This window comes from Hippocampus comes, unplaced genomic scaffold, assembly GCF_001891065.2.
Source record: "Hippocampus comes isolate QL1 unplaced genomic scaffold, H_comes_QL1_v1.1 scaffold18, whole genome shotgun sequence".
Lineage (NCBI taxonomy): Eukaryota > Metazoa > Chordata > Actinopteri > Syngnathiformes > Syngnathidae > Hippocampus > Hippocampus comes.
The window spans coordinates 484,335-494,561 of NW_017805014.1; the positions used below are offsets into that span (position 1 = coordinate 484,335).

General features: G+C 47.1%; 2 protein-coding genes across 3 annotated transcripts in view; both read right to left on the reverse strand.

The window, feature by feature from the left end:
* Positions 1-3,096: 3,096 nt before the first annotated feature.
* Positions 3,097-7,703, reverse strand: syt4 (synaptotagmin IV). 2 transcript variants are annotated; one of them, XM_019863197.1, is made up of 5 exons: positions 7,016-7,703; positions 5,153-5,745; positions 4,554-4,877; positions 4,365-4,482; positions 3,097-4,254 (listed from the first exon to the last, which is right to left on the reverse strand). In XM_019863197.1, the coding sequence occupies exons 1-5, from the start codon at positions 7,050-7,052 to the stop codon at positions 3,935-3,937; spliced, it is 1,392 nt and encodes a 463-aa protein (XP_019718756.1). In that variant the 5' UTR covers positions 7,053-7,703; the 3' UTR covers positions 3,097-3,934. The 2 variants fall into 2 exon arrangements, with proteins under 2 accessions (XP_019718756.1, XP_019718755.1); XM_019863196.1 differs by having other exon boundaries at positions 4,365-4,485; positions 7,016-7,701.
* A 676-nt stretch (positions 7,704-8,379) lies between these two features.
* Positions 8,380-10,227, reverse strand: part of sema4f (sema domain, immunoglobulin domain (Ig), transmembrane domain (TM) and short cytoplasmic domain, (semaphorin) 4F) — a 23,220-nt gene continuing 21,372 nt past the window's right edge. Inside the window, exons 13-15 of the mRNA XM_019863289.1 lie at positions 10,140-10,195; positions 9,824-10,014; positions 8,380-9,459 (exon numbers count right to left, since the gene is read on the reverse strand). Coding sequence (XP_019718848.1) covers positions 8,839-9,459; positions 9,824-10,014; positions 10,140-10,195 — 868 coding nt within the window. The 3' untranslated portion in view covers positions 8,380-8,838. The remainder of the gene's footprint in view (positions 9,460-9,823; positions 10,015-10,139; positions 10,196-10,227) is intronic.

Consider the following 10,227-nt stretch of genomic DNA (forward strand, 5'->3'; position numbering starts at 1 on the left):
CCAACCACCACCACCACCACCTCCCTCCACTCCATCCTCACTCCCATTGCTGTCGAGCTGATGACTTATAAACCGGTAGACCGGGTAACGCATTGACTCCGCTTTGGATCAGCCAGAGAGGACTAAAGTTCAAACCCTTGAGGAAGGAGGATAAGGCCGTGCATGTCTCAATCACCTCGTCACCTATTGCTTATTTAGGCTACTCATCCACCTTTTTTAGGGCAGCATCTGGATCAATGTTTGTCTCCTTGCTTCATTTGCAAAGCCATTAGCGTGCTATCTTTATTCAAAAGGCATAATATGTAAACCAACACTTTTGCTGCGCCTGAGGACACCGACTCGTTTGGTTTTGATTCCAAGGCAATGAACATCTGACACCACGTCCACACCTTGTCTTTTCTTCGGAAAGCTTTTTTTCGATGAAAAATATACATGAGATGTCTGCAAAGCCAACCGGCTGGTTGGGTTGATTCGCAGCAACATCTGAATCTCTGAAGTCGCCGGAGGCTGCAGAATGTTAAAATAAGCAAATGACTTTGGAATTTTAAACAAGCAAGCATCCAGATCACATCATGTTGTTTGCTGGAGTGCACATAGGAAGCAAATCTCCAACACGCAAACGCACAATGTCCACCAACCCGCTAATTGTTAGCAGTAGCAGCACAAATGCTGTGCTGACAGAAAGTGGCGGGGCCTGCCATTTAAAAAAAATAAAATAAATTCCACAGAGGACCGAATTGGTTAAGATGGAGAAGAGAGGGCGGGGATTGGGCTGCGCTAACCAGTCGGGCCACACCAAAGCTGAAAGGAAACAAAAAGAAAAACACGATGGAATGTGCTGCTGCCGCTCAGTGAAGAATTTATATTTCTAGGCACAACTGGGACTGAGTCATTATTGATTTTTTTTTTCTGATGGATTAAAATGTGCTGACACTCGGTGATGACAATGACAACAAGCGAGTTCAGTCAAGAACAGGGATTTGTGCGTGCGTGTATGTGCGTGCTACATTCAAGGGCACACACGTGCAGGGGGTCAGGAAAAGCAAGTGAGAACAAATCGATAACAGAGGAGGTGATGAATCGAGTGGAACTGACTTGATTTAAAGGCCAAGGGAGAGGAAGAGGATCGGAAGTGACATGACATGATGCACAGGAGTCTAAAAAAAAAAAAAAACACGGGAGAGCCATTATGCCCCGCCCCCTGCTTTGTGAGTGGTCCAAGTCATCTTGGATTGCTTTCTTTGCTGGAACGGAGACTTGCCCACTGCGCCGGATAAATTCAGAAACGACTGAACAATGTAGAGAACCAGAGCAGCTTCCGCCTTCCTCGTCCTCCATTTGTTATTCTCGCTTTGACTTCACTCACTCCCACTGAAAGACTCTGTTGCCATGGCAGCAGAGGTAAGGGCCTTGATTGTTTGCATGCACACACACACACACACACACACACACACACACACACACACACACACACACACACACACACACACACACACACACACACACACACATGCACTGATGTCTTCTCGACAACAAAATCATATGTTTGTGTCTGTCTTGTTTGGCTGTCAGTAATGGGCACCTGTATAGCCTTCATGCTGTTGCCATGGTGACCAGTATGAATCCTTCCACAGGGGCCGCCATCGGATGCAGCGCCATTCCATTCTTCGGTACGCTCACATCAACATCACACACAGACGCGCGGCCTTGCGTCACTGATCAATTGGCGCGTCGAGATTAATGGCGGCTGTCACGGCGGCTTCGCTCGAAGAAGTTCCGGGCTGGCTGGCTGGGGGATATAGAAAATGTCTGCCGCCATGAAGAGCATTTCCATGATGACTCACCCGCCGCTCTGGAGCCAGCGTGCACCAAATTTATGCCGACAGACATGATCAACAGTTTGGGGTCGGCGCACAGGGGAAAATTGAATACAGATGATCTCCTTTGCACTGCTTTCAGGTTGTCAATGTGGGATTGGATTTTTTGTCCAATCACATTTCAGCCTCGATGGGTTGCCATGCGAATCTTAACCGCCCAAGGCCTCAGAACCTTTCAAGCTTTCCACTGGAACTAAAAACTCCAAAAACAGTGAGGCTGTTTTTTCAACCAATCAGGTTGTGAGCTCTGGATGACATCAGCATTTTTCCATCCTCTGATTGGTTGGACTGAGCAAGCCAAGTTGGACTAGCAAAACACGTCTCAAGTGTTGTGCACATATTAATATGTTTAATAATCAACATATTTTAGGTGGGCCCATAACAGATTAATAGGCATAATTAATTTCCATTTACTGTATTTCTAGGTGGAAAAATGATTTGAGATGAGAACACTGCTGTGGAATGATTTAAACTTGTATCTCAAAGAACACCTGTCAAGGATGGACGGTTTGTACAATGCCAATGAGTGCAGCAGAGCAGACAAATAAAGATAAAAGCTATACTTTGACATAATATGATCGGTTTAATTGGAGGGTACTTACATTTTACATTTCATTTCAGCTGTCTTTGTGCTCACAGTCAAGGGGACAAAACACAGACAGTAAACGTTGGAATGTGCGCGCACACACACGCACGCAGGCACGCACGCACACACGCCCAGTCGTGCACATCCGCACAAACATTCTCGCCGCCGTGGCGCATCACGACCGCAGTCCAAGCTCACACCACCTAATTTAGGCTTTATGTGAAATAGCACTTTCAAAACATGTTCCACAAGTCCACCTTGGAGGAGTGTAAAAAAAAAAAATAATAATAATAAGCTGATGAACCAAACTGACGCATTTGTTCAATGTAATAAATAAATGCCTTTTTTTTTTTTTTTTTTACAGATTTTTGTCCAGCTTTTCGTCAAAAGGCAAAGCTCCATTTAAAGAGGAAGAAATAAGATGTTTGAGCACATGGTTACCATGACAACCTGAATGATGCAACCAAGTGATGTTGGGTAAGTGGATCGTTAAATAAGGCCAAAGCCTTAATTAGCGATACACTTATATATTGCCAACTTTTTTACAATTATGGTTATTATTATTATTATAATTGTTATTATGTCCAAATATGGTCAATTTCCTTTTTTTTCCACAAATCCATACTTTTGGTCTGTCTCCATGTTGTCTGTTTTTTTAAGCATTATCAACCAATTGAATTACAAAACAGTCTGAGTATAAATTGATTATTTGTCTTGAACGCTTGAATTCTCTGAGAAGTGTTGTAAAACTCTTCCTCTTCCCCCACTCTGAGGGAGCCGCGTAGCATTATGTCGCCTCAAAACTGAAAGTCAGGATGTTTTTTTTTTTGTTTGTTTTTTTTTAAAGTCGGTAACAAGTGACAATAGCTCGATCGGATACATTTGAGTAAGTCTGTTTTGTTAAAAAAAAAAAAAAAAAAAGGATAGCTGAAATGCTTCAGTTCAAAAGTCAACCACAAAGATACGAAGAAATGTCCAGATTCATTTTCACCTATTAAACTACTTGGTCAGCTTTATTTACGGCATCACTCAAAGCTTGAAGACATTTAAAAGAGTTCAGGAAGCTGATGAACCACATTTGGTTTTTTTTTTTTTTAAACATTTCCTTAAAAGTAGAAATTTTGGAGCTGTGAGGATTCCGCCTGACAGCAACAATATGCAAGTCCAGGCGGACACTTTTGGCAGTAGAGTGTATCTATAGTTCTGGTTTTGGCTAACAATAGAATGCAAAAAATAAATAAATAAATAAGCGATGCCTTGTAAGTTGAAAAACTACTTACGTTAAGGTACTCGCAAGTCAAGGTACCACTGTAACTTCCAAGATGAGCGAATGATTAAATAATTGATTGACTGATGACATCATGCTCCCCCCCCCCAATCCCCAACCGTCCAAATGGCTAAATCGTGCTTTCATCATTCAGTCGCTCTATTGGTTGAACCAGATGAGACCTCCAGCACGCATCCTGCCATCTTAATCCTCCGACATGGCGTGCCACTTGGCGATTTGGCGCCGCGGGTGCTCACAGATCTCCCGCCAGTGCTCGCCGGCCGTGCCGGCCGCCGTCGTGCCCATCAGCAGGCGTCCGAGGACCGGTTTCGAGCCGCGGGAGTTGCCCGTGTCCGAGTCCATCAGGAGCAGCTCCACGCTGGTGTCTCTCAAGCCTTCGTCGGAGGGCAGGTCAAAGGTGAAGAGCTCGTTGAAGACGGGGTTGGGAGCACACTTCTTCACGCTGGTCTTCTTCTTGCACACCCGCTTCTTCCCATGATACAGGTTGACTTTGACGTACGGATCTATGGAAGGAGCAGGAGAGAAAACCATTGAAACGTATAACGTGACTCAGCAGAAAGTGGCGCGAACCACATTTACACGTATCAGTAGGAAAAAATTGCAGCTACTGTACCCGAGGGTCCGTTGTTGTCATTCTTGGGCAGGTGGCGGGCCTTGAGGACCACCACGGTCAGCGTGTTGGTGGTGGACTGGTAACACAAGGAGAGCAGCAGCTCGCCTCGGCCTGATGACTTCTAGGATGATCCAAACGTACGGTAAGATCACGGAGTGAAATATCACATTTTGACTCTCTATTCCTCACCTTGATGTTCCTCTTGATAATCTCCCTGCTCATCAGCACGCGGCCCTCGGACAGGTCGATGCCCGAAAGCGGCACGAGGGTCTCCCCAATGATCTCATCACGGGAGAATCTGTCAAAGCTGAGCACCATGAACTGGAGAGCCAGTTCCGACACTTTGGGCAGCGGGATTCCATAAAAGCTGAAGGTTTCGTCAAAGGTCGGGTCCAGAGTCTTCCTCAGCACTCTGGTCTTCACTCGGTGCTTCTTCTCCGGTAAGAGGGTCAGCTTGATGTAGGGGTCTGAGGTCAAGGACTGCTCATCAGTTGGGCTCAAGCCATGGGCTTCCTGGAGTCAAATCAAAAACTCAGAGGATTGTGAAACTCTTAAAAAAAATGTGAAAAACAATAACAACAAATAAGAAACAAAAATAAGGGCTCAAGTCTTGTGCTTTGTGGAACACCAATGAATATAAACGGGGTTTAAGAATGCACAGGGGTTTGTCAGACGGGCTCCGGGAGGTTATTCTGAAAGTTCGGGACGGAAAGAGCCCTCGTCACCCTCTGAGCTTCCGCATAGACTTCGGTATCTCCACAAAAACCTGATCAGCTGATTTGACTCACCTGAATGTGGACAATGAAGGCCTTCTTCTCCGGTTGGTACTCCAAAGCAAAATGGAGGGTGCCGAGCCTCCCTTGTCTCTCGTCCACAGCCGGGGTCGGGGCCTGGCTGGAGATGGCGCTTGAAGGTGAGGGTAGTTCCCGCCGCTCAATCACGCCGGGCTGGGCGAAGCCGGCGTGTGGCGAGGGCAGCTCCAAGTCGGGCGAGCTGCGTACCTTGTGGTGATGAATGGGTTTGCTCGGGAAGTTGCCATTGAGGTCCCGTTGCTCGAGGTCCAGATGCAGCGCCGGTCTGGAGCCGATGGGACTCGACACCAGCTTGGGACTGGCCATGGGCGTCATGGCGTTGTGGCAGTTGCCATTCACGTCCGTTTTACTGACTTCATGCGTCGTCATGCCAGGGGTGGAGGCAAACTTCTTCTTGCCGCTGAGGCTCTCCGGATAGATGTCCACACCTTTGAGCATGTGGACAAACTTGTACGGGGGCGTCTTCTGGCCTTTGGTGTTTTTGCGCTGGCAGCAGATCCACGCAAAGGCTGACGCGGTGAAGATCAGGCCGAAGACGCTCACCACCGCAACACCTGCTGGGACCGCCACTGGAGAGCGATACAAGGAAGGCGATGAGAAATGGTGTCGAGCTAAACGGAACATCGAGCGACGCAATTGAATGTGACTGAACTAGACAAACGATGCAACTTATAGCTGGCGACTCCAGCACACATCATATAATCAATATAATTGATATGTAGATATTTGACGTTAAAAAAAAAAAAAAAAGGAGTTTCATTGTGATTGTGCGGCTCACTCTTCGCTTCTCGTGCAATGGATTGCTGCCCATGTTGTTAAGGCAGTTGAAATGGTGAACTATATTAAATGTTGATTCATGTTCTTGTCCATTCCAGCAAAAGTATCGACACGATTCACCTATGCCGGAAAGTGTTCAGGAAGTCGGCCATTTCGGTTTGAAGCAGCCATTTTAGAGGAACTCTAGGGCTCGTGTTTTCAAAAACCTCTTACTCGGAATTTCCAAGCAAATGAGTACCAATTCGCATCCAGCTTTCAGCTGGACAGATGGGCAAGGCAACAGGGATTTGCCACGAAAAGGGGGCCTGTTTATTACAGCTCTCGGCTTCAATTGTCAGTCACTAATCCTGCTACAAGTAAAGACATCAACGCTCATGCTTTTGCACAGATGTTTTTAAGACGGAAGCAGGATAAAAACAAAAAGCAGCGTCTTATGTAACACACAATGGGGATTTATGAGTGCCATTGTTCCAGCTTAGGATGAGTCCATCAATTGGAGTTTCTCTTCAAGCCATCATTTTTCAGATTGAATGCCATTTTTCCATGCGTTAACGTGCGACTGGAGAGCTTCTTCTCCGCTGGCGTGACTCAACAGAAGGACGGCGAGGCCCACCCGATCTTGATGGCTTCATTTTTTTAAGGGGCATACATATTTCGCCAGCCAGAGAAGGAAAGACATAGCGGCTGAATAGAATTGACTAAGTAATGCAAAGATGGATTTCTGTGCCAGGTCCCGATGACGTTCCTATGTTTGGAGACTGGACTGCTTTGAACGTTTGTTGAATGGCTGCCCCGCCCTAATGTGTTGAAGGCACAATGAAAGGCCAACAAAAATGGATTCGGTGGCCAGGAGTGAGATGTTTCAGCACGCCAACTGTGTAGTCTGCTTCACGTCATCGATTTCAGCTCGACAAATTAAACTTAGTCAAGATCGCATGGCGTATGCGCGACCGATCTATAGAGTCGTAAAACAAAACACTCCAACGACGCTGCCATTTTGACACTCAAAAGTGTTGAACGGTAGTCGGGTGTGGCAAAAGGTCCAAAAGGAAGCAGACTCACCAGGCTGGGCTGCGTCCTCCAGCGTCATCGGTGCCATGGTCGCTCTCCGAGGTGCTGGAATCCTTTGTTTTGGTTGGGGTGGGTTTTTTTTTTTTCTTTCCCCTTGGAAGCAGACGTGTGGGGGGGGGGAGCTTGGATTCCACTGAATGATGAATGAAGATGGAAGTCAATAACTGAAAGCAGGATGAAGAAGGTTGTTGTTTGCTATCTCCCCGCTGCTCTGCCGCTGTCCTCGGAATGTGTGCGCGCGTGTGCGTGTTAGCGTGTGCGCGTGTGTCCCACAGCCCACCCGAGCCCCCCCCTTCCCTCATCTCGTCATCCTCCCTCCCTCCCTCCTTCGTCAGGAACTCGTGGGCGTGCTGACGCAGTGGTGACGGAAGCTGCCTCGCGTTGGTTCGGTCATTGTTTTGGCCCGAGGATGAGTTCGTTACTCCATACAATAGCGACTTCGTCCATGTACCTATGCCAGTGACATGTCAAAATAAATAAAAACAAATGTAACCTTTTTCCACTGGATGGCAGAATTAACCCGTGAATGTAAAATATGAACGTTTCAATAAAGGTTGGGGATCACTGAACGAAGACCAGGAAATGGACAGTTTGATTACTTTGCCTTTGCTGCCATCTGCTGGTCACTAAATAGAAAGCAGTTTTCAGCCATCCAATGGAAAAATCCAAATTAAACGTGCCACTGGGTTTGTGTTGTTTTATTTGTTGCAGTCTCACTGTATCACATATTTGTCAATCATATGGATGCAGATTTTACGGCCTTTACGGCAGATGCCTGGTGGGCTAGCGTCTTTTGGGGCTGAGTCAGTGCCATTTAATTATTTTCCTCCATTCTACCTCAAGAGACAAGCTCACAATTTCGAGACAGCAGCCAGTTAATTAACAAACTGAACCAATCACCCCACTGATGGTGATTGGTTCTATATATCTATATAGATATATATATATATATATATATATATATATATACTGTAGATATATATAGTATAGGTAACTCGTAGCTTATATATGAAGTCTGCAAAGTGTGAATTTTTGTAATCAGAATAAGTTGGAGGATCCCTCGAGAAATGCAGAAGTAGAAGCATGTTCAAAAAGTGAGGAGAAAATCTAATACTTTTAAATTGTGTAGAATAACTTAATTACAATTATTTACTGCAAAAACATTTCTCTGTCATCCATCTAATATCTTTGCCATTGATGTATAGTGACAAGGAGAAAAAAATTCATGCTCTTTCATGAGATGACGATAGGTACTATTGACCTGTGTTTTTTTTTTTTTTTTTGGTGCTATATTCTTGAGGTTTTTCTAATGTAAAATATGTGCCTTGGCTCAATGAAAGATAACCCTTCCCCATTTGCCTGACGTATCTTCGGTTTTCGAAATATGATTTATTACAAAAACACAACAAAACAATACACAAGCAACCCACATTAAGAGAACAAGCTGGTGCAAACCCAGTCATCCAAGGAAGGACCCCGTCGAGATCACAAGACTCTTTCGGTCCCCGCAAGCGAACACGGACACGTTCAGTTTACGGCTCGACCGTCCTTTGGTGCCCTTCGAAATCGGCGCGGGTCCCGGATCGAGAGAAGTCGTGTTTTGCAGTGCAGTGTTCTTTGGATGAAAGGAGAAGAGTCCTTCAGTCACTCTCCCGATTGCACATGACCAACACGGTCTGCTCCAGAAAACGTATGACATGACACATCATGATATGGATTTTTGAAGCATCTCTTCATGACACCATCCATTGGCAGTGACGATTTTTGGGGGGCTGCTCAAGCCCCCAGTGGCTTCCGGATGAAGAAGTTGCTTCTCAAATGGAGCTTTCTTCACATGGAGCGAGGGGTGCTGCTGATTTAAACATGGGAAACTTGGCCAACTCTTCCTCTAGTCCCGATATCCCTTCCCCCAGGCTCTCATCCAGGTCAACCCCCTCCATCGGATCCCTCTCCTTCGCCTCGGAACTCCCTCCCTCCCCCCTGGCAGTCCGTCCGTCCAGAACGTCCACTGACAAAATGTTGTAGTTGGCATACGAGGTGTTTCCCCTTCCGTTTCTGGCTTTGGTGCCGCCTGTTACGGCGCTCCCACTGTTGCCATGGTGACCGCCGTTTCCCTGCTTTCGGACTTGGCTCGCGTTGGCGGCCGCGATCCCGTTGCGTTTGTCCGTCAAACAGAACCCTGGCTGCGGGGCGGAGGCGGAAGAGCCCAGCAAGTCCCGCCCCACCTTCCGTTCTTCGCGCGGACCTCTGGCGTGCCGACGTTTGACAAAGTGGATGAGCGTCGCTCCAAACAGTATGCCGGCCAGGAAGAAGAGGACATAAAAGGCCACCACGTGACGAGTGCATCCCGCCACGGCTCCCGCGGTGCTGGGGTCCTCAAGTGTCAGCTGATAGGCCGCCCGACGGCAAGTGGTGGGCTCATGGATTTGTCCTTCCTGTTTCGGGAGGGGAGACGGTTATTGGCTGGGTTGTGATTGGACTGGAGGATGAGGAGCATCGATGAACTTGTAGATAAATATGTGTGTGTGTGTGTGTGTGTGTGTGGGCCTTCAGGTGCCAAACTGAAGGCCCGGGGGCCAGATCCGGCCCGCCACGTCATTTTATGCGGCCCGCGGGAGCAAATCAAGTGTGTCAACTTTCATGATCCTTGCTGAAATCTGTGCCGAAATGTCAAATTTTCATGGGTAATAAATAACATTGAGATTTTGCATTGGCCCTCCAAGGGAAGCGGTAACTCCGAAGTGGCCCGCGACAAAAAATGAGTTTGACACCCCTGGTCTACATTTTCTATCCCGGTACCTGGCATGCACAGATGTAAGTCCCCAGTCCGTCTTTGGTGACGGTCACCTCCAGGTCAGGGTGTCGCTGCTTGGTGAGACTGTTGGGAGGGTGCTTCCAGCTGCAAGGCCTGGGAGACAGCTGGGCACACGGCAACAGGAGCTGCAGACCCAGGGACACACGTAGCTCCTTGATGGGCGGAGAACAGCGCTCTGGCGCCCACAAAGAGCAAGGAAGTGTGTGAGACGTCAAGTGGGCTTCATATTTTTTTTCAGCTGATTTGCATTTAGCAGCGTTTTTCAATTTCAAATTACGTATATGGGTGTGATAAATATACCTTCCTGGGTGTCACATTTACTTAAGGCTTCTTCGATTACATCTCCATTGCCAGGCCTGGACACACACACACACACACACACACACAC

Bases quoted from the DNA above. Each gene is read 5' to 3' on its own strand.
- syt4 (XM_019863196.1), bottom strand. From the start codon at position 7,052: ATGGCACCGATGACGCTGGAGGACGCAGCCCAGCCTG. The intron at 4,878-5,152 runs GTGAGTCAAATC...ATTTGACTCCAG, and splicing joins CCTTCATTGTCCACATTCAG to GAAGCCCATGGCTTGAGCCC. The intron at 4,255-4,364 runs GTACAGTAGCTG...CTCCTTCCATAG, and splicing joins TGACAACAACGGACCCTCGG to ATCCGTACGTCAAAGTCAAC.